Consider the following 24,228-nt stretch of genomic DNA (forward strand, 5'->3'; position numbering starts at 1 on the left):
AAATGACAATTGGTCTGTCGACAGGTCCCAGCCTAACCCAAGGCTGCGTTGCATGAGTGGGGCGTGTTGTCCACGTTGGAGTTCCTGCGGGCCTGTGGCTAGATCTTCACTTGGGAAGGCACTGACGACTACAGGGCTGTTGGATGAGATCTTGTGAAGGCGGATGTTAGACTGAGCCAGCATCCTTTGTGTTCTGTGAAGGACGTCAATCGCCTGGGTCTCAGAGGGAAATGACTTTAGCCCATCATCTACATAAAAATGGCGCTCAATAAATTCCCTTACATCACTGCCATATTCTTTCTCTCCTTCCACAGCAGTCTTCTTGAGTCCATAGATGGCAACTGAGGGGGACGGGCAATTCCCAAAAACATGGACTGTCATGTGAAACTCGTCCACTTCTCCATCGAGGTCGTGATCGCGGAACCACAGGAAACGCAGATAATCACGATGGTCCTCTCTGACCGTGAAGTTGTGAAACATCTGCTCCACGTCAGCCATCACAGCATGTGGGTCACCTCGGAATCTGAGAAGCACGCCCACAAGGCTGTTATTGAGATCTGGGCCTTTACACAGTACTTGATTCAGAGACACATTTTCGAACTGGGCGCTTGAATCGAAGACTATTCTGATTTTTGCTGGCTTTTGGGGGTGGTAAACACCAAAGTGTGGGAGATACCAGCATTCTTGGTGGGGTTTGAGAGGGGGTGCCCTTTCTGCATGACCTTTGTCGAAGATCCTTTTCATAAACTCCACATAATGATCTTTCATCTCCGTCTTTCTCTTTAATGTCTTCCGTAGGGACATGAGGCGGTTGAGAGCCTGCTCTCTGTTGTTGGGTAAGCGACGTCGGGGATGACGAAAGGGCAGGGGGGCGACCCAGTTATTTGCATCATCTTTAGCAAACTCTTTGTGCATAATGTTCAGAAACGTCTTATCTTCTGCAGAGAGTGCCATTTTGTCATCATCAGTAGTTTGTTGAAAGATGTGTTTGCCCAGTTCATCTTTGACCTGTGTGCTCTCAAAAAGGGGGCATTCTTCTGTGATCTTCACTTTTGTGTAGATTCTGTTGCCACAGGGAGAGAGAAAACTGGGGCGGCCATTATCCAGTATGTTAGTCTTGTAGGAGTTCAATGTGGGTCTGTGAGCTCCCGAGAGGCAAACATCCCCAACAATTACCCATCCAAGATCAAGCTTTTGGGCATAAGGTGCTTCATTGGGCCCATTTGCCTGGCGTCGAACCTTGTGAGCCTGAATTACATCACGGCCTAAGAGGAGGAGAATATCTGCCTCTGGATCAAGAGGGGGTATTTGTGCAGCTATGTGAGCTAGGTGATGATGAGCAGCTGCAGCTTCTGGGGTGGGTATCTCACTCCTGTTGTCAGGAATCTGATTACACTCTGTCAGTGTTGGTAGTGGTATGGACACTTTTCCGTCCACACCCTCAATGACAAAGCCGTGAGCTCTACGGCCTGTTTTGTTCGTTGTGCCAGAGCATGTTTTCATTGTGTATGGAAAGGCTTCACCATGTACATTAAACATGTCAAAAAAGGGAGAACGAGCCAGTGACACATTACTTTGGTCGTCTAAAATTGCGTACATTTTCGTTTTCATTTGAGGGGCTGTGCTGTGATATACTTTAACCATGCAAATTTTAGAACAAGACCGTCCTTGTTGTCCCTGTCCACATACCTCAGTGCAGTTAGATGTAGTCACTGTGGAGCTCGGGATGTCTGGCTCCCCGCCGTGTGCCTCTGGTGTAGAATCAAAGCTCCCACTTCTCCAAGGGGGTGGCCCGGCATGCATGGCGGAGATGTGGGTATCGCTTTTGCACTCCAGACAACGAACATCAGCTTTACAGTCTTTGGCCCTGTGTTCTGTTGATGAGAGACACTTGTAACAGATCGAAAGCCCTTTGAGCAGACTTTTCCGCTCATCCAGTGTTTTCATCCTAAACCCTCTACATTTTGCAAGTGAATGGGGCTTCATGTGTACTGGACACCGTTTGTCGGGATCAAGAGAGTGAGTGTTAGATTTGTTGCTGGGTGTGCCAACCTGTGTTTTGTTTGCTGTTAGCGGGGCTCTAAAATGTGATTGTCTCACCAGTGGCCTTTCTATCCTCATGTGCCCAGTGCTGTAATTTTGTAGGATAAAGCTGGGGTCAGTTTTCATTTCAGCATTGCTATTTACGAACTGGACAAAGTAGGAGAAAGGCGGATAGTGCACTCTGTGTTCTTTCTTATACTTGGACCCCTGTTTGATCCATGACTCTTGCAGGGTATGTGGGAGTTTTTCCACAATTGGGTTTATGCCTCTTGGAGTGTCAAGAAAGCTGAGGCCTGGCAGATATCCTTCGTTTTTTGCTGCTTCAAGTTCCAGGAGGAGATCTGCAAGTTCCTGTAGAAGGTGATTGTCTCTCGGAGTAACTCTGGGAAAGCTCTCTAGGCGTTTGAACAGAGAAGCTTCAATAACTTCTGATGAGCCATAAATCCTGTCTAGCCTTTGCCATAAACGCTGAAGACCTGTTTCTGGATTGTTAACATGGACAGCCCTGATTCTCAGAGCATGCTGGAGAGACTCCCCACTAAGCCACTTAGTGAGCAGATCGAGTTCTTCACTGCACTTTAGGTTTAAATCTTCAGTGGCATTGTGAAACGTAGATCTCCATGCTAGATAAGTCTCTGGCTTGTTATCAAACACTGTCAGTCCTGCTGTCAGTAGGTCACGACGCGAGAGGAGGGCAGCGAGGTCTGATACATCTGCTTGTCGTTGTGGTTTGGCTGCTCCAACATAGTTGGACCAATGGGGAGGTGGAAGTTTGGGCTGCCAAACAGGTGGAGAACTGGGGGGGTACCCACGCGCAGCTGCTGCTGATATGTCCGGCCCTGTAGTGTGGGTGTTGTCTAAGTCACATTTTTGCTCTCTACTGTGTTTTGACTCACCTTCCATATTAGTGTTATTGTGGAAGTGGGTATCTACATACTCTTGAGTGCGGCTGACAGCCGCAGCTATTGTGGCAGGAATGTCTGGTGGCTTCACAGACTCTGCTTGGTCCAGAACTGCAGCCTCTAGGACCCTTGCAGCTGCAAGTGCTGCTTCTGCTTCTCCCTCCTGCTTCAGAGCATTTAGCGCTGCCTCCATCCGGGCCTTTTCGACCTCCATGTCTATTTGGCGTTTGGCATATTCTGCTCTTGCTCGAGCAGCTTCGGCTTCAGCTCGTGCTCGTGCTGCAGCAAGGCTTGCTGCTGAGCTGTTTGACCGGCGTGAAGCTGCTGAGCTGTTTGACCGGCGTGAAGCTGCTGATCTGCATTCCGACCTGACTTCCAGCTGTGAAAGCTGCGAGGTGTCCCCGTGGTTGGACATGATTGCTGTCGCTGGAGTGTCTCAGGATCCTGGCAGTGCACTTGATGCGTGGACAATCTTTTTACTCTTCTGCCCTCAGCTGAATGTCTCTATCCAGCTTATGCAGTGAGCTAAACATAAAATGGCTTCAGTAAACACTCAGGAGACCGCGTGCCATTCTTCGGAGCTTTACTGATCCTTATTTTCCTTTTTTTGTAAAACTGTAATAACAGAAACAGAATAGAGTGTATTCACTCTCCATACAAATACACAAAGATTACATTAAATATTGTTGACTTATGTAAACAGTCACTACACAATCAAGAGATACAGAGATGGTAAGAGATACAGCTAACACCACATGCTGGTATGCTTCATGTTAGCAGGCTAAACAAAGGGCTAACAGCTAGCTTGTGCTAGTAATGTAACAAACTCGCTAAACACACAAGAAGCTCATTACTTTGCTGAACAAGGTACTAATAAGTGGGAACAATAAACCGTTTTGCCACACTTACAGATTATGCCTTTTCAAGGGCGTCAGATGCAGGAATTTACAGAGACACAGCCAAATGGACCTTCCCTGTCGAGCGCTGGGAGAAAACCACTGCTTGCGCTCTAACATGGTGCTACCCTGTCAACCCACTAGATGGCAGGCTTTGCCCAGACAAGATCAGGAATAAACATATTTTCTGACATGTTGCAACAGTTAATTACAGAACGAATGATTATGACCCGCCATATAACAAACTTATAAAAAACATGCCTTAGAAATAACAGGAGGGACAGAATAAAAAGTAACTAAGTAATTAAATACTTTTGAAAATAAGTAATCAGTAAAGTAACGGGATTACTTTTTTGGGAAGTAATCAGTAATTAGTTACTGATTACTTTTTTCAAGTAACTTGACCAACACTGGTGCTAACAGTGTAGCTCAGTGAGTTAACAACTACATCAAAAACGTAGAATAGAGCCCAGGGGTCGATAAAAGTGGAGAAATTGGTATCATACTCAAAGCAGTTAATGGTAAGTCTGAGTTTCTTTGTAACCTGGAGAGGCAGGGCAGCAGAGATGAGAAGGATGATAAGGGACTGCTCTGAATGGGTGTCACAAGGAAAGCTTTACAGCAAAAACGTCTGGACTGGGAGCCAAGTGAATGACCTGAGGCTGGAAAACTTGTTTTTTTTGGTTTTGGGTTTTTGGTTTTTTGTTTTTTTTTTGGATGCTGGAGGTCCTTAATGTTGACAGCCAAATTGATCTGGACAGACTGCACTGTTTTTTTTAGATTTAATGCGAACCCCGTTGGTTTTAAAAATCTACCATTGAGAATAGTGAAATGCACTTACTGGACCCCCACAAACACCTGCTGAAATGATGAGGACAAAGAACAGGGTAAAGATGGATTTTATATTGAGTTTGGATTGCTGATTGTTGTGTGGTCTCTATTTGTTTCAGTTGTTTTTTTCCTTCATCATGATTTATAAGTGGGAAAATTCCTATATGAAGGAAAACCCTGCAATACAAACAAATACAAATGATTACGAGATCATCTAAGCAAAGTATACTATCAGTAATGTGTTCTTTATCGTTTTTATCATTGTTGATTGTTGTTGTTGTCCATTTTTTCCTTCCCTGGCCTTAGGTATCAGACTGTACTGCAGTTTTTTGGTGTTTTATTGTTGTCAGGTGTGTGTCAGCTGCTGAACACCTGACCTTGAGCGGATGCTAAGCAGGGAAGCATCATATGGACGGCTAACAGGGCTAACATGTGCAGAGCTTGCAGACCACGGGACAGCACACTGTACTCATATTTTAGCTCTTAGCTTCTTGCTGCTTTGCGTATCTTTCTCCTCCAGCTCGTCCTCCTCTCTCTTTATTAAGCTTTGTTTTTCTTTTGACTTCCATGCTCATTTTTCCTCCCCTTCCACTCCTCCTTCCAGCCCCTTAGTCCTACTGTCGTCTATTTTTAGCTCCTCGTGTGTTGAGCAGAAGAGGTGCGTGAAAGCATGGGAGTGTGTCTGGATTGCGGAGGAGAAAGGTGCAGGCTGGTGTGCGTGTGTGTGACTGTGTGGGTATGTTTGGGTCTCCATCACGCTACACCAAATTGCCCACCACGAGGCACACTCTGCAGTCTTCAGACAGTCATTAGGAGTAGGATGTTGACAGTGCTGGGCTAGATATGACAGTAATTACTACCTAATGAAGCTGCTAAATTTAGTGCTCTATATTGAGTAATTCAATTTAATCCTCACATTATGTGGTTTAAAATAACTCGCTGCTCATGTATACAGAATCAGGACACAAACAAGTTCACTGACAAAGTTTTACTAAAAGTGCAAACATTCAGAAATATGGAAGGTATTAAACCAACCTGAGAATGTCATGAGAAATTAAGTTGGTGCCATGTAGCAGTGTAGATGTTTAGTACTTCCTTCGCTTCCTCCCTGCCTTAATAGCCACAGATAATGATTGACTCTTGAAATTAAACAATCATAGTATAGCCAATCATCCTTATGCAGATACAAACATGATGATCTTACCTCTGTTCATAAACTGATAAGTTGCATTGATGACATAAACTGTTGGATGTCTTGAAACTTTTTAGAGCAGAATAGAGTCTCTGAAACCTTGACAGTATTTTAGACAGTGATCTCAATTTAGATCTCATTATTTTTGATTATTTTATTGTTGTATTATTTGTATTTGAAGGATTATCCAAATTATCAGTAGGACAATTCACTCAGAATGCATCAGCCCAGTGTCCTTACAGTTACATGGAAATTTGAACATATTACTCCTGTACTGAAGTCACTGCACAGATTCCCAGTTTGTTACAGAATTACCCTTAAAATCTTTGACTTGCTCAGTGTCTGTAACCCAGTCAGATCTCTCAGGTCATCAGGTGCAGAACTTGTAACTGTCCCCAGAATTAGATCTAAGTGTGCTGATGGTGCTTTAAGTTCCCGTGGACCTGTTCATTGGAACAAGCTGCCTGCTGACCTGTTATCATTATAAACCTACACGGATGTTTTAATCTTCTGCGTTCAGTGCATTGAATTGAAGTATAATGAAATGTGCTCTATAAAAAATGCCATTGCCATTATATACGTCACATAAATACTTAAAGGAACATGTTGTTTTGCTAACATAGCAATATTGTAAAGGTGTTATTTTTATAGAAATTGTATGACATTTTAACATTACACTGTCATTGTTCAGTTATTTAGTGCAAATGAACATCATTGTTAAACAAAACGGTAAAATTTGAATTTCAATGTACTGATAAGCCCCCTTTTTCTTGTTTTTGAGACAGTAAAACTTGGACATCAAATCTGAAACAACCTTCTTACGTAGGATTCCCTTTTTAATCAGAATGATTGTAGTCAGAAATAAAAGTAATAATATAATGTTAAGCTTACTGATAACACTCAGTCTTAATTATTTCTAACAATCATCAGAAGCAGAATAATTTAGCTATGAAAGTCAGTATTTTAGAATGATTAGATTTGACCGATGACCTTTAATTTCAGCATGTTATCAGGAGTGTCTTGTGAGCCCTCGGCTTCCTGTGGAAAAGTTTCTGAGCTTTAGTTGACTTGGAGGTCCATTGGGGATCATTGCAGTCCCCACTTGTTAAAACCAGTGCTAATACTAATTCCCATTTGACTGCCATTCCATTTTTAATGTCCACATGATGTTGCCAGTTGTGTCTCTTGGAACTCAAAATTTCTTTAGAAACCTCTTCATCATGACTTATTGTTAGTTTGGTGTAAGGAAATAATTACGTGTCTTTTATAGCCACGTTTGCGTCTTGGCTGTAAAGGCAGGAACTGCATCTGTATGGCAGCTGAAGCTTATTTTGAAGCTTAGTTGTTACAGAGTTCACAAAAGTTTAAAACTAAAATTAGTTTTTTGTTTGTCTGCTTTGTTTTTGCAACCACTTTGGTAGTCTTGTGTTGAATCATGTGATTTTTGGGAGAAGGTGATTTATTTGTGTTGTGCATTAATATTATATTATTGTGCATAATGCAGATATAAACATTTGATGAGAGACAATAACATTTGAGTTTGGCCTTCTTTTCTGAATTTGAGTTGTCCCCTGTTGAGTAGTGTTACATGCAGATTTTAAACCCATATATTTAACACCTGGTTTAACTTGTGTACAGGGTTGTGCATCTATTGGCCTATTGAAATCTAAAGCTATGGTGGGGCTGTTGGTTCTTTATTTGTTTTTTCCCTGTGTGGATTGCTCCAAGATTAATAATAGAAATATTTCCTGTAAGCTGTACTAAAATATGTGGTTATTGTTTTCAGCAGCGCTTTACTTACAAATGCTGTGTACTGGGGTCTAGAAAGAGACTGGGCAGATTCTTGCTGCCTGATTGCCTGTGTTTGTGGGGGGATGAGAGATTTTAAAAGTCAAATTCACAAGTTCTGTGTTACAATGAATGTTTCTAATTTTAGCAGTGTGAAACATCATGTTTAAGTCTTGGGGTGATTATGAGAAACACTGGCACCAAGGAAAAAAAAAAAGAACGGGGAGGAGTGGGAGGGTGGTGGAAGGAGGGCAGCCTCGTGTCTTTGCAGTTGATCATTGGTTGGAACCACTGGGAAGGGGGTGGTGCCTCAGTGCCACTGTTTCTGTAGAGAGAGGCAGAGAGAGCGAGTAGTGTGAGAAAGAGACAGCAAAGGAGAATAAATGAACACTGGGGGTTCTCCCAGCCAGCCTGCCTGCCTGCCTGCCTGCCTGCCTGCCTGATTTCCACTACAGACAAAGGTGATGCCCTTCCCAGCTGAGGTGGGCGTGCGTGCATTTTGAATACCGGTCACCTCGCACACCTTCTTCATCCTCACAGCTCAAGGCATTCTGCTGTGATCTTTCTGCGAAGGACTAGACAGAAACTGAGGCAAGAGCAAGCAGAGAGGCGGAAACGGCAGCAAGAAATCAGAGCTGGAGGATAAGAAACGGGGGGAAGAGGAAAGACAAGCAAGTTAATGGACTGAATAAAAATGATGCTTAATCTTTCATGTAAATTATGTATGCAGCACATTAAACAATAATGTCTCCTCACTGGAAGCTGTGTCTGTGACTCTGTGGACTGTAGACAGAAAAGAGAGAGATTCAGTCTGGGATTTCTGCAGCTGCAGCAGATGTTGATGACATCTCAGACTATATAGGGAAGGGAGGCATTTCAAGCAAGTCGGACTGGAATTCCTTAAAAGTCAAATTTTTGTCTCTTTGCTCTTCTTTGTGCCTTCAACTGGGAATTTTGCAGTGCCGAAACAGGAAAAAGAAAAGGACCCGTATTGCATCATTTGGAAACCTTAACAGCCTGCTCTGAAGACAATTCCTGGGGACTTTCTCACCTTTTTATGGTCTTTCAGTCTTTCATTCATTTGAAATGATAAACGCCAGCAGTCTCATTATGGAGCACTGCATTTGGACTGAAACCATACAGCTTCTCTGAGCTCTACCCAGCGACCGGGCAAAGTAGTGGCTTCTAGGATTTACTGTATCCTTGAAGAGCCCTTCGGACAGATATTTCTGCCCAAGATGATGAATTCCTCGCTGGATCCACTGAACCAGAGCTCTGCTGACTTCTCAAACTCATCTGCTCCCTTTTGCTTACTTGAGATAGGCTATTCCCAGATTTTCACGACCTGCCTCCTTGAAGTTTCGATCATACTTCTCCTGACTGTTCTCATTATTTCTGGTAACCTAGTGGTGATTTTTGTGTTTCACTGTGCCCCTCTGCTCAGCCAGCACACCACCAGTGCTTTCATCCAGACTATGGCATATGCCGATCTGCTGGTGGGAGTCAGCTGCCTTTTCCCCTCCCTGTCCCTACTCCATCATCTTCAGAGCTTCGATCCCAAACTCACCTGTCAGGTGTTCGGGTACATGGTATCTGTTTTAAAGTCAGTTTCAATGGTGTCTTTAGCATGCGTGAGTGTAGACCGCTACATCGCCATCACACGGCCTCTGACTTATGCATCCCTAGTGACACCTTGTCGAGTGCGCTGCTGTATTGTGTTGATATGGCTTTACTCTGCTCTGGTGTTTCTCCCATCTTTTCTTGGATGGGGGAAACCTGGTTATCATGGCGATGTTGTGGAGTGGTGCGCAGTGGAATGGAGGACAAGTCGGGCTTTCACAACCTTCATTGTTACGCTGCTCTACGCTCCAGCTGCTCTAACTGTCTGTTTCACTTACGCAAACATCTTCAAGATCTGCCGACAGCACACCCGAGAGATCAGCGAGCGCCATGCACGTTATGGACCTCAGCAACTGCAGGGCCCAAGAATCGCAGTTGGCTCTGTGGTCAAGGACAACAGTACAGTAGAGCAAGGACAGTTACCCCACTTGTCCCAACCCCAGTATCAGCAGTCCACATCAGCATACCCAGACAGACGTTATGCTATGGTGTTGTTTCGCATTACTAGTGTGTTTTATATCCTTTGGTTGCCCTATATCCTCTACTTTCTGTTGGAGAGTGGAGGGATCTACCACCACCCTGCAGCATCATTCCTTACCACATGGCTGGCTATTAGTAACAGCTTCTGTAACTGCCTCATTTACAGCCTCTCCAACTCTGCCTTCAGGAAGGGCCTCAAACGTCTCTGCTCTTTCTGTTTGCAGCGCAGCGGCAGCAACTATGGGGTTAGGAACACCAAAAAGGCTTTTTTTGGTTCTGCTGAAAAGGGGTGGGGATATGGTCACGGGGAGATGAGAACTGGTACAACATGTCACGTGTAGGGTAAACACTTTTGCCAAATTGGCATTTGGACACGTAAGAAACGGCTGAAGTGATGGCTGTTAAAATGCTGCTAAAATGTGCTGTAAAGAGATGGAACAAGGTGTTGAATAGCCTATGCCGTTTCTGTTGCATTTGGAAGTTAGACAAGCATCCTCTCTGCACAAGCCACAGCTGGCAAGTAGAATAAGTCGAGAGTAAATCTATGAGAAAAAAAAAAAGTGGCTCTTCATGATGTTTTAAAATGGTCAAGGACAGGCATGATAGGTGGAGGGGGGTTGAAATAAGGAAAAAAAAGTATATGAGAGCCGTAGACGTAAAGTAACTTGAGGATGAACAAAAGGTTTATCTACCAGTGTTCCTTTTTTAAGTGAATCCTTAAATTGTTATAACAAAAACCCTTACCGAAACTGTGTTGAAAAACTAAATGTGCCGTTTCAAGTGATTTCACTTCATTTGCCAGATCATCGTCACATAAGTAATACTGAATGAAGCGCAGGATAGATGAATGCAAACACAACAAGTGACTTCTGTGATTAAGGATCGATGTACTGAAGCTAACTGATAACAACCAGCTCGTTAATTATGGTTTTCAGTCCTCATACCATAAATCAGTGTTAAATATTAAAAATGATGCAACTTTTTTTCTTTAAATATTTGTTGTCTCTTGTCGCTGAAGGAGTAGGTAGGTGTAGACCCACCTAGATTTACCGACTTTGAATTTTAGATTAACCTATTTATTGATGTTGCTCACAAATGTCTTTAAATGATTTGTGAGTTTGCATACTACATCCATTTTCTTTGTAATATAGTATGGTAACCAGCTTTGGCATATGACTGTTAACCTGAAAAATGCAGATGTAATGATTAGTGAATATCTCTTTCAAGTAATATGTCATTGCACCTTTGTTATGATTATGTAGCAAATGTGATTTTGTGTTTCTGGGGCACTGAAAGGCCGAGGAAGGATGTATTATTGCACTTATTTTATATTGATTATTGGTACATCTTTGGGCTAATTTTATTTATTTTTTAAGAGATTTTTCTTGTTGGTTAGAGGAAAAACAAAGAAGCAAAGAAAAAAAACCACAACTATATTTTCAACCACAAAAGCCTAAACTTATTAACTTTTTTTAAGGAACTGAACATTTTCTTTGGGCTGTTCCTAATGACTATTGTTCTTTAAAGATTTTTATGATTGCGAGACCGTCTGACTGAAATGCCAGAAGTACTTGACCAGTCAAAAATTTTCAGTGCTCCGAGCCTCACCCACAGTTACTGCCCAAGAGCATTTACATTAGCATTCATATGAATAACCATTCAACTGTGAGCCTTACCCCTTATCTTTTGGATTGGTAGGAGAAACAATCCTATGACATCCTGAGTCAGATATTTGTAACAATCTCAAATGATTCCTTTTTTTTGTTTTGTTTAGTACAATCTTAGATGTTTGCTGTGTTGTGACTGCATTACTGTGCCTGCATTTGGGATCTAGTACACGTGTACGCAAACAAACAGGGATCACATGCAATCAGAACAGACAAATAGCCCATTCACTCTGCCAGCAGGCTTACCTCTGTGCGGCAACAAGAAGAGGGACTGGTTGTGTGCATACCGTCCTAAGCTCTAAATTTGCGAGGAATTACTTTTGCGATGAGCTATGGAGTCTTCTTTTATGCGTTTGGTTAGCTAGAGAAATTCGAGCTTTATACATTTTATTTAAACTACCAAAGAGAGTTCAGTAGGTATTCGTGGATATTTTTCCACTTTTCTCTAGTGTATAAAAGATCAATGCTAGCGGATTTTACTCAAAGTTTGCGGTGGGTCGGCGATGCCTTGTGTGCATGAATATGACTGTTTCTCAGACTACTGAGATATATCGTTGCCTTGATAGAAACACGATTTTAAACTGTTGGGAAATGATTTCCTCTAACAGCTAGAGAGGGCTCTGTTTATTAACACTTGGCTGTTTTTGGAAGGCACAAACTGTCAATTGTACGCACGTACAGAAATGAAAATGTCAGGTCCACATTCACTGCGGAGTAACCTGAACCACACGAGTTGTGAAATATATTTGCAAATTATACTTATATTTCACAAGTTCACTTTTGTCATTGTTTATCTGTTCTGTACAATCAAAATTAACCAGGAGTGAAAACATGACTGAGAACAATTTAAACAATTTTTTATTTTATTTATTTTTTTCTTTTGCATTTATTCATTCATGTGTGCTTGTTGTGTATGAGAGTTTACAGATATGTCAGGATGCGACCATTGGTTGAATTTGGACTGTTTAAGATTTTCCAGCAAGGGTGCTACTGAAGCTTTCCCCTTTGCTCATTTCTTTATTAGCTGCACTTCCCTCAAGTGTTTCCCCTCTGTGCGTTGTGAGTGTATGTGAGTATGAAGTATTGTGGTGGTAGATAGATTCACATGTTGTCTTTAAATACTGTAATCTGCGTAGCAATGCCAAATATTGTAATCTTTCCTATTTTTGTTTCAGTCTCTAAACAAGTGTACAATATTGCCGTACTGAATGTTTGATTGTTAAACTATACAAATTTCTTTTCTACTCACTTTTTTCCTTTTGTTCTTGTAAAGTGATAAATGTTGCGCAATCTAGGTAGGATTAGCAGCATGCTTACTGATTAAAAAGACTGAAGTTTGTTTTTAGATATTTCTGTTTAAATTTTCTGCTGTAAACACAATTTGTAAAGACTGATGGCTTTTAAAGTTGACTAATTTAAAACTATAAAACTTAAAGGTACAGTTTTGTAAATTGTAGCGTATAATGGTGACACATCATTGATCTTGCGTACACATTCAGTCTGTCTTGTGGGAAAATAATCACTTCCATGTTCTCAAGGACATGACACTGGTGACTATGAGGAACAACTATGGCACGCTGGGTAAGATTTTAAAGAACAAGAGGAAATGTGGCCGCTACAGCTGGTTTAGGAAGTCATTTGTAGCTTAAATGCAGCATTCTTCTGTGAGAGAGAGGAAAAGAATTGTTGGTGGGCACAATAGTAAATGAGCACATAGTTCACCTGCAACAGACTGATTAGTAAACTCAGAAAGGTCATGAAAATGTATTCAGTAGATGCAAAGAAAGAAAACTAAAATGACTCTGAACATCCAGAAGCTTATATCCTTTTCTTTGGCTGTAATCAAAGCGCATTTGAATAAATTTAAATGTCTTTATGAGCATACAGCGTCTTTGTCTTTTGTCCTAATGAAGTCACATACTTTAATGGATAAAAGTGTCATTTATTGGATTTTTTTCACTTGGATAAACGAATCGTTTGTCATGGAAAAGGTTAATGATAAAGTGATTTGTCCAATTCCCGTCACAGGTACTATGACTGAAAAGGCAAAGATAGCGTTAGTACGTTGGTCTTTCTATAGTTAGTGAGGAGTACAACTACCTGTTAAAATGGTGGTGAAGACATATTGTTGATTTGTTTTAGGGCCTCTCTTAACCGCAATTTACCAATCTTAGAAGTCTTTGTGTCGCCTTGAGACTGGCTTTGTATTTTTAGTTTAAAAATTATTTTTTACCCTTGACTTGGCCCTGCACGTGTCATCTACATTGCCCTCTTGTAGTCTGATAGTGTAATCAGCAAATTAGGGCTGACCCACATTCAAAACTGTGTTTTGTTTTGTTTTTCTTGTAAATTACTCGTCTGTTATCATCATTGTTATGGAGGGTTTTCTTTCCCCGGAAAATTATCAAGATCATTTTATCGTCCTGCTTTAGTCAAAACAGGCAGTGTCATTGAAGGCTGACTTATGATGCAGCTGTTTTAAGGAACTGATTATTTTAAATACACAAGAGGAACCTGAGCACTGTAAGTGAGGTGTATTCTGGAAAGCTTCCAAAGTCAAGATTTTTACTCTTGCCCACATTGAACACTGAATAATACATGTAATGAACAGTCGGAACTATGTAAGTTTCAGATTGAGAAAATAGAGCCACTCCATTTTTAAAATAATGCTAAAATGCAAAATATTTTATTTGCCAACGGTGTTGAATTTCTGATGAGGTTTGCGTGAGATGTTAGCTTTTGTGAATCATGAATGTGGGGATAATTTAAATGTTTTTTTTGCTGCTGGTGGACGTGAGATTCTTCTGATTTACTCAATGCTTTGTTGCCTTGTTTTTGTAGCATTTTTGTGCATTGTGTATCTGTACTAGGCAAATAAATGTGATGTTATTTCAGTCTATTCAACTGAATCTGAACTAAAACAAGGAGAACTGAGGTTAAATTTTGAATTTTGTTGTTGATTTCCCAAGTTTTCACTAGTCAAAATGTCAGATCTCTCGAAAAGCAGCATATTTCTGCCTGCAGCTATTCAGCTGAATTTGAATGCTGCTGAAACTGATGTAAAATATGTGGCAGTTGACATTACTTGTCATTTCTATTCTGATGAGATTCATATTTTGTCTGCTCTCCTTTTGCTGAGGCAGTGAAACCAGTGCACAAATGGCACAGAAAGTAGGGCATGAGACAGACTATTAAGATTTAATTATGGCTGATGCTAAGGTGAGGAAACTGCACTATGGGAAGCCTAAGCAAGTGTTATTTACCAGTCATTTTAAAGAAAAGAGAAGGAATCACTGAATTCATCTCAGTTATATTTACGTTGTTTTTTTTTACGTTTTTTTTAAAAACAGGACAGTAAAACATTCACCATTTATTCTTCCATTTACATTTAAATCAAGTTAAGTAATCTAAATGCAGCACTTTGTATTATTTTGTTCAGGGTGAAAGGTTTATGGCAAGCTTGATAAATATCACCCCATGTTCTCTTGGTGTCTTGGTAGGGTCCTTTAGGAGCAGAGAAAGAATAACAGAGTGACATGTCAGCTATTGTGTTGAGTCAGAGAAAATCGGGGACGTAAACAATAGAGAGCTAGCTATTCAGCCTTCTCACGGAAGCTCTAGTCTAGTGCTTAACTCCAAGCTTTAGATTCACTCACACACACACACACACACACACATTTGCACTGTAGCGCAGCCATTTTTGGCTTACCCCCAGTGAAGACATTTTATTGGTGTTCTGTCAGAAAATGTTTTGTTCCTGGACTTTCACTCAGTTTATGGGTGTTGTGGGTCTCAGCAGTACTTGTTACTGATAGCCAAAAGTGTTCTGATGCATCTGTAATGTTTGTACAGATTTTTAAACAGAAACAGGCTGGTGTGCTCGAGAATAGAGAGAACTACAGAAAAGGCCGATCTGAGACAACCTAAATGCAAATGAATAAATAATTGTGGCAAGTCCTCCGAGAATCTTAGAACAACATATCTGCCGAGTCCACTTTAGAGAAAATGGCTGCTTCAAAGGGGAAGTAATAAGATTTTTCTTATATTCTGCGATGCTTTTACAAAAGTGTAAAATGGCTGTCATTGATAAGGGCATCACAGGCACACAGCTCCAATCAGGAAAAACAAGTTGGCTTAAAGTGAGAGGAAAAGAAGCTAAAATGTGTTTTTTTTAGACAGAGTATGCACCAAGGAGGGGAGCTGTGCAATTGCCCACTGTAAGATAAATAGGAATTATTTTAAGTTGGGAATTGTGGAGAGCTCATTTAGTAGAGTCATAGAATATCAATATAGAGCAGTAAATGAGCAAAATAGACCCTCTTTAACGGGCATAGTGGTCTCAAGTAGAGACTGACTAACTGGTAGCTTGTACTACCGTTTGACATTGGCTATTTACGAGTCTGTCCATATTATACAAAAAGCAGCAGAATGAAGGAGAGTCAGGTAACACGTGAACAAGTAAACGTAAAACTAAATATATCAAATTATAGAAAAATATCAGCTGATGAATCAGAAGAGCAGAAAGTGTTTTTTTTTTTTAATCATCAAATATTGGTAATTGGTAGTGATATTGGTTCCATATTAGTCAGGCTCTGACATGAATCAATATAATTTTTTCTGAGATCTTTTTTTTGGTCTTGTTTTTGTTTGTTTTCTGTTCGTACTCTAATTCCATTGATAATTTTCCAGTTAGCTCCAGATGTATTTTATCTTTCATGTTTTCTCTCTTTCTGCTTCTCTGTTTCTTTTTCTCACTTCCTCTCATGCTTCCGTACATTATGTTGAGATACTAAATGCATTTTCTTCCTCTCTCGTGCTACTCTAATTCTGAACTTTTCTTTAACTGAGCTGACAGATAGGGAGGAAGCTAATTGGCCATTATGTCAGAAGTCTTTGTGCATGCTCTAAACACTTACGATAAGTATGGCTAAGTGGTGCTTGTATAAACATGGATGGTTATCTTTCACAGAGAGACTATAGCTCTGTGGGATGTGCCACATTGGATGCAATGGTTTTCTCTTTGAATAAATAGATTTCTGGGACACAAGTTTTTAGTACCCTTGAAGCTAAATGTCTCAATCACTTTGGATTTTACTGATGCACTTTATGGTGAGGTCCTGCCAAGTTTAGAAGATATACTTTATTAGGTATTCTTGTTCTTCTTGTCCTTGTTAATACAAATATCAAATTGGCAAGTCACATGGCAGCAATTCAGTGCATTCAGGTTTGCAAATATGGTCAAAATGACCTGCTGAAGTTCAACCCGAGCTCTGGAATGGGGAACAGAAGTGATTTAAGCGACTTTGAATGTGGCATGGTTGTTGGTGCCAGACAGGCTGGTCTGAGTCTTGTTGATCCGCTTGGATTTTCCCACACAACCCAACCCTCTCAAGGGTTTACAGTGAATGGTCAGAAAAAGAGAAAATATCCAGTGAGCAGCAGCTGTCTGGGGGGGAAATGCTTTATTGATCCCAGAAGAGCGTCTCTGAGGGCACAGCACATCGAAACTTGAAGCAGAGGACTAAAGCAGCAGATGACCACACCAGGTGGGACTCCTGTCAGCTAAGAACAGAAAACTGTAGCTTAATTTCACACAGGATCGCCTTTTTTAATGAGTTTTGATTTGTGCTGTGACATCAAGAATTTGCCATAAACAACATGAAAGCATGGATCCATGGTTCAGGTGCCTGAACCAAAGAAGACTTTCTTGACATAATTTGGGACCCTTAGTGGTGTTGCTGACCTTGTCTATCCCTTTATGACCACAGTGTGCCCAGCTTTTTATAGCCTTCTCCCTCAGGATAGTGCATCATGTCACAAGCTCAAATCATCCCAAACTGGTGTCTTGAACATGCCAAAGAGTTCACTGTACTGTACCAGGCCACCCGATTTCAACCCAATAGAGGACTTTTGGATGTGCAGCTGACAAATCTGTAGCAACTGTGTGATGCTGTCATGTCAATGTGGACCAAAAGTTGTGAGGAATATTTCTAGCAGCTGGTTGAAGCTATGCCGTGGAAAAGTAAAATGGGGATCCAACTTGCTGCTAGCAAGGTGACCGTGTTTAAAAGTGAACATGACTAATCTCAGATAATTAGATTTGTTATTGTGTATGTCCGATTGAACGAGAGCTACAGTGTAATTCAGAGCTCCAGCTCTGTGACAACCAAAAAACCAACTCTATAGTCACCAAAATTACTCTGAATTTCATCTAGTTAAATCACTTTCACTCACTGACTTAACACCTTCCCCTTGTTCTTAACTGTCACAGCTAACTGCCTGAGCCTTACACCAACCTTTATCACAACAAAACCTCATTTAACCTCAACCTTAAAGTCAATTATTTACTCTAAAACAGTCGTTTGAAGGCAGAACAGAACATAAAGTCTTCATCCCATATTCCCAAGGTCTACAATTCACACAATACCATACATGTATACACACTCAGTGTTTTTTAGGGTGTGGTGTTAGTCGTGGAGTGGACCACTGTTGTTGGTCTCTTATCCCCATTAGCTTGCTTTGTTTAAATATCCCTTTCTTCCTGCATTTCTTCTCATACTTGCATTATTTTTGTTACACTCTCTTCCTTTGTGGAAGTTGGAACAGAAACCTCGGAAAAAGGAGGGACTTGATGGGTACAGTAACAGAGTGACCAAAAAGGTATAATTAGCTACAAAGGGAGCACGAGTGGTTTGAAAACACTGACGATTTAAATGAAGGGTTCTCTTTTAAGTTTACATCTACTTTGAGGATGGGTTTGCAGGATTGTTTTCTCGGACAGAATTTGATCCCCTGTAGGGATTAATAAAGGTTTAGTTATGCTAAAGTGCTCTTCAGCAATGGATAAAAAAACATACAAGCAAATAACTCTAGGTGTAATTTATGAATTTCCAGCATGTAATGGAAACATTTTCCTACATGTATGAAATGAGTCTTACAATTAAAAAAAAAAAAAAAAAGTTAATTTAACATTTTTGGCTGAGACATTATAGGTTTACACCGATGACTGAAAGTGTTTCCCTCTGTTGTCGCGCCAACGCCCTCATTTTGCTTGAGAGAATGATCCCGGCACCAGATTACAAAGTTCAGTGAACATCACCCAATACATAGTCCCAAATTTATACTTATTTTACCCACAAATGCTACATAAAGCTATGTTTAAAAGTGGGTTTGATTTGTTGTATACAAATGGGGAGTTACAGAGTAAGATTTTTTATTTAGAGGCCGTGTCTCTGAAATTCACTTGTGATGAATAATGAATTAAGTGGTGATTAATCTTTGCAAAGCACGGCTAGTTTAGATTATATTATTCACTGATCTATGTGTGTGTAGTATATCCACTCTGTGGAGTGATATGCCAAAGAAATACGTTTCCCCAGGCTTGTATATGTACTGTGTGCAATCTCCACACATACAGCCATGCGGTTCTGTGAAAAACTAAGCACATTTAAGGATTTAGTCGCTTGTAGGACCACCTTTAACAGCAATAACTTGAAGTAATAGTTTTCTTTATGACTTTATCAGGCTTTTACATTGTTGTGGAGAAGCTTTGGCCCACTCTTTTTTACAACATTGCTTTACTTCATTGAGGTTTGCGGGCATTTGTTTATGTTGAGCTCTCTAAAGGTCCACAGTATTTCAGTCGGGTTGAGGTCTGCACTTTGAGTCGGCCATGCCATTGCATTGTCCTGCTGCATGGCCCAAGTCAGTTAGTTGGTCTACACTGAAATATACCAGGGCTGCTAGATGGATTTGGAACATTTGTGTACTCCCAAGAAGATGATTTTTTGAATCTTCTTGTTCTCCCTTGCATTTTCATCTAGTGAAATATCTTACCGGTTATATAAACTTGCTATGAAAGTTATTACTACTATAATAATAATAATAATAATAATAATAATAATAATAATAATAATAAAGTGCAAGTAGCAAAATTGGGTCATTAGTTTGAAAAGAAATGTGAATTTGTCTAAAATATTGATGTTGGGACCAAATAGAACTGTATTGTGTTACAGTAGCGCAAATAATTAACCTTGATGGCATGTACTTTCAATTTTACAGAAAAAAAAAAGCGTGCAATAGCAAAACCTTAAGAGCACACAGCAGTCTGGATAATAACTGCTTAAGCCATCCATCTATCCCTCTCTAAAGACAATATGTCTTAAACCTGATGCGGTTGTTAAATTCAGTTTATAGTTGCTGTAAAGTATTTCAGTCTCAGTTTATTTTCTTCCCAAATGACCATCTAGTTGACATCAAGTAGGTCACCAAACCAAGAATTGAATCTTACATACAACATTACACAAATTAAATTACCATTTAGTTTCCACTTTTGGTAAAAGCAAAGCTGTTAGTATATTATTTGTTTCACTGAACATGTTTTACCAAGTAAATAACAATATCTGTTTTGTGTTATGTGCCTGTTGTTTGCATACGTACTATACCATCAGAAACTAATGCTTATATTACGTATAAGAAGAAGTGGTCATTATTAGAGTCAAAGTGGGGTGGGCAGATACAGACAAATAAAAAGGCACTGAGCTGTGGACAATCTGTACGGTGGAAGGGAACACTCTGTCCTACCACTTTTTATTCCTGCCCCATACTGTAAATCTCAGCAATGTGTGAGGCCAGCAAATACTCTACAGCACTGACCACTGCTGGGTCTCTGCGGATTGATTTTTCTCTTTTTGCAGAGACCGAATAATAAAAATGGCTTTGAATGTTTTAGTTACTGAATTTCACCCTGCCTCTGCCTCTTCACCTCCTTTCAATCCACTTTAACCTCTCTCTCTCTCTTCTCTTTTCACTTTTAGGAGTCCCCTCAGGACAGCGCCATCACCAGGGACATTAACCGGACATTTCCAGCTCACGACTACTTCAAAGACACTGGAGGAGATGGACAAGACTCCCTCTATAAGATCTGCAAGGTGAGACACTTAACACACAAGGAGGAGGTTAATTTTTCCTCTGAAGTCAGCAGAGGGCATTATCCAGGCAGTCATTAAAATGGATTCACACAGTGCACAAAGCTACTGCAACAGCTGTATGCCAAATGAGGTGTAAACCATTTGGTAGCAGAACTGCAGAAACAAGTCAGCAGCACTCTTTTCCCCACTCTCCCCCACATTAACTTCTGCTGCGTGTAAATTTACAGCTTAAAATACACATAATGAAGAAATAACAGGGAGTGATAAACTGGGTCAAGAACAATAGTAGTAATACTTCGCAGTGCTCTTCAAGGATATTGGGCCAGTGGCTTAAGCAGAGATGATTAAAATGACGCTCCCACTTATTATAAATGTTAAGCTTTACTATTAGTGAGCAGTTTAAAGGTTTTCAAGAGGCACTCCAGGATAATCTGATATGTTTGCATTTAAAGATTACAATGAGTCATTTTTTTTAGTTTATTCAATAGAAAAAAGAACATCGTACTCATAAATAGACATTGATTAGTGTATAATTATATCTTCCAATAATCAGTGCATTGTCATAAATTGGGAATTAATCCATTTAAACTACATAGGAGCAGGGGCTGCCATGTTTGCCATGTTGCGCCACCATCTGAGCTGAGATGGGCGTCGCTGTTCCGCCTAATTATTTTTTATGTTTCAAGCTAGAGGCCGGCGGCATATGTAGTACGCCTCATAAATTACTTTTAATTTAAAGATCACAAATAGGTATTTTAAACTTTATTTATACATGGATATTTTAATTATCCCATTCTTATTATGTCTGCCTCATCCATTTCTTCTCTCTCTGCTCCCTCATTTCCACCTCATCCTCTTCCTCCTCACCTCAAGCCTCATGCTCTGAACACATGAAAATGTGCATAAACATGCTTGTTTTTTTCCTGATATTGTCAGCAGATTAGACATGCGACCGTCCCTGTTTATTACAGTCTCACATCGTGAGTGTCAGAATGTCAGATCCGCTTCAAAGACAGTTTCAATAACGCCGGCTAACAGTGACCAAAACAGCAACACTTACCGACAACTCACCTCAGTATGAGACAGAAGTGAGTTTCACTGACTCGTCGACTCGTATCAGACTCCTTTCACAAAGTTTTACAGCCTCCTACAGTGTGAATAGACGTGGACTCCAGCTGAGATAAATGGAGGACTGACATTCTGTACTTACTTCATGAATGGCGGCCAATCTGCAATCTACTGATGTCTAGCAGTGATATTTTTCACAGTGTACCTTTAATGTGCACTGCTAGTTTACTTTTCTGCTTATAAAAGGCAGCATTTTGTGGTCTTTGCATGCATGAAGTTTTTTCCTTTCCCACTCAACTCACTTCACTGCCAGATGTTTATGCACCACTACTGCAGGTCATTAAATTTTGTTTTCTCCCTCCCATAGATTGTTTTGTCCCGTCTCCCTATAAACTCTTCCTTCTTTCCTCTTTCCCCTCACCTGCAACCACTCGAAGCAGATAGCTGACCCTCCATGCTCGTCTGGAGGTTTCTTCCTGTTAAAATGGATTTTTTCTAGTCCTAGTGCTGCTCTTTGTGGATTGTCTGATTTTTGGGGTAGTCTTTCTAACACTGTAGGTTCTTTACCTAAGGTATAAATCACCTTGACACACCTGTTGTTGTGGTTTGGCTCACTATTTCAATTTCATACTAAATGGAATTGAATCAAAACTGAAATTCACATAATATTTAATAAATCTTTTAAATATTAAGAAGTATAAATAGCTGTAATAGACAGCTTGTGTCCTGACATAGATTTGTAAACTCACACCCACTCATGAAGTTGTTTTTTTTATAAAACTGCATGTAATTACAGGTGAAAAACAAGCAGTTGGTTAGCTTGCAGCCGTCGTTCTTGATGAAACCTGTCAGAAATAAAAATAATCTCCATGTGAAATTGAATCACATTTCTCTGGAATACGATATAATTACTATGTAAATGACTGGCTCCACAGTAGGTCTGTAGAGCAGTAGTTGAAGGTGCCAACGCTAAAATCAACCGCTCATTAATTTACTTTCTCACCGGGTTACTGGGTGGTTCAGTGAGTTCATAAGAGTGAAAAGCAAAACAAGTTTTTTTTAAATCGAACGCGTAGTTTGGTGTGCGCGTTTGATTCAAAACGTTGGCGTTTTGATCATCGAGCATCTGTGCTCTCTTTCTCATGAAAACGAGCACGTGCGTCAATAATATGCATACATACATCTGAAGCTATACCTCCATAATTCGTCACGAATGTCCCGACTGCAGTGCGTTCAGTTTTTAGTTTCATGTCATTTATTATGTATAACTCAGGTGAGGACATCCATCTCTTCCCAGACAACCACCTCCTCAGGTGTGTTTAAATAATTCAGCGGGCCCTCCCTCTCCTGCATGTATGGATTGATCCACACTTTGTCCGTTTGATTCATGCTCATAATTTGTGTTTGTAGCTCAGTAGGCCACTACAGCCCTTTCGCCTGATTCTCTCCCTAGCTCCCAAAGCAATTTAATACATAACATTTGTACCAACATTTCCTTCAGACCCCTTTTTTCTTGCTTTTCTGTTTGTTTCTGAATCTATCCAGTTAGACTTGATTTCTTTAGGTCCTATTCAGTCTTTCTTCATTATTATACTGCCACACAGCTCATACACATTATAATTTAAGTTCTCTGTAGCCAAACCAGCGTGCTGAGGGTGAAAAAATAAGATATTTGTTTCATTTTGTTTGGCTTACTGTAATTGTGGGCGGTCACTGCCTGTTCTGTTGATGTGTTTTGTTTAATGTTTCTTGTAAATGTAGATATATGGTATACTAATTACGTTCTCACCATCAATTAAATGCAGCACAAGATCAGTATTTACACATTGCTTTGCAGCCTTGGTGTAACTTCCCAAATCTTTAGAAAAAAATGTATGCTATACTATACAAATACATTAATTTCTTTATTTCTTTTTTTTAATTATTATTATTTATCGTGACACTAGTTTGTTACCTTTCTTTCTGTCTGCATTCTTTTTTTAGGCTTATTCTGTTTACGATGAGGAGATCGGGTACTGCCAGGGACAGTCCTTCTTGGCTGCAGTGCTGCTGTTGCACGTGAGTTTACATACCAGCATGTCCAGGGAAAAAAAAAAAGTATTTCAAATATAGTGTCATAGCTGAGCGGGGCTGTTTTATTTCCTTTGACATCGATACCCTTCCAGCTTTCAGAAACACTGGAGGATTGGCTTAATTTATTACATCCTCCATCCTATGTTTAATGTCTCTCAGAACTTGGTCAATAAGTACCTATAAAAGGAAATTTTAGAGGTTTTATTTGTTTATGTAATGTAGACGGCAACATTAAACCACCTGCCTAATATTGAGTAGTTCTCCCTTTGCACTGCCAAAACAGCTCAGACTCTCTGGGGAATAAACAGGTCCCCTCTTGGGATGGGCTGTGTTGACTGGGACCAAGCATATCCTACAATTGCTCATTGGGATCTAAGGTGTTTGGAGTCCAGACCAACTTCCTAATCTTGTTGTTGTGTTCAGGAGTATATGTTGCAGTAACCCCCACGCATGTGTCTCTAGCAAAGGTTTTAACCGCAGAACTCTGCATAGTCATAAGGCTTTAATGTTGGGGTTTATTTTTTTTTTTTTTTGTGTGTGTACAATATGGTCACAGTGATCATCTGAAACCTGTAGCTTGTTTTAAAACTCCTCTGTGGTCCGGAGAAATGCCAACAGTGCCACCTAGTGTAGAAACAATGGCCATTTTTATAAAGCATCCGACCAGAGGATTTTTTAAAGTGACATTTTAGAATTTCTTGGGGCACTTTGCAGTTAACTTCATGTGAAACCCTTGTT

At 40.3% G+C, this 24,228-nt stretch overlaps 2 protein-coding genes across 3 annotated transcripts in view; both read left to right on the forward strand.

Moving 5' to 3' along the window:
• The window catches only part of rabgap1 (RAB GTPase activating protein 1), an 85,622-nt gene that overhangs the window by 39,021 nt on the left and 22,373 nt on the right, over window positions 1-24,228 (forward strand). For both annotated transcript variants that reach the window (XM_085359715.1, XM_085359716.1), the window contains 2 exons: window positions 20,236-20,349; window positions 23,401-23,475. In XM_085359715.1, the coding sequence (XP_085215841.1) occupies window positions 20,236-20,349; window positions 23,401-23,475 (189 nt within the window). The remainder of the gene's footprint in view (window positions 1-20,235; window positions 20,350-23,400; window positions 23,476-24,228) is intronic.
• Window positions 8,474-10,373, forward strand: LOC146628808 (putative G protein-coupled receptor 21). Its single transcript, XM_085358094.1, has one exon. It carries the CDS (start codon window positions 8,891-8,893, stop codon window positions 10,091-10,093), a length of 1,203 nt encoding a protein of 400 aa, XP_085214220.1. The 5' UTR covers window positions 8,474-8,890; the 3' UTR covers window positions 10,094-10,373.

This window comes from Diplotaxodon limnothrissa, linkage group LG7 (assembly GCF_057381915.1).
Source record: "Diplotaxodon limnothrissa isolate DT_005_m linkage group LG7, D_limnothrissa_male_GT1.1, whole genome shotgun sequence".
In the NCBI taxonomy this organism is placed as follows: Eukaryota; Metazoa; Chordata; class Actinopteri; order Cichliformes; family Cichlidae; genus Diplotaxodon; species Diplotaxodon limnothrissa.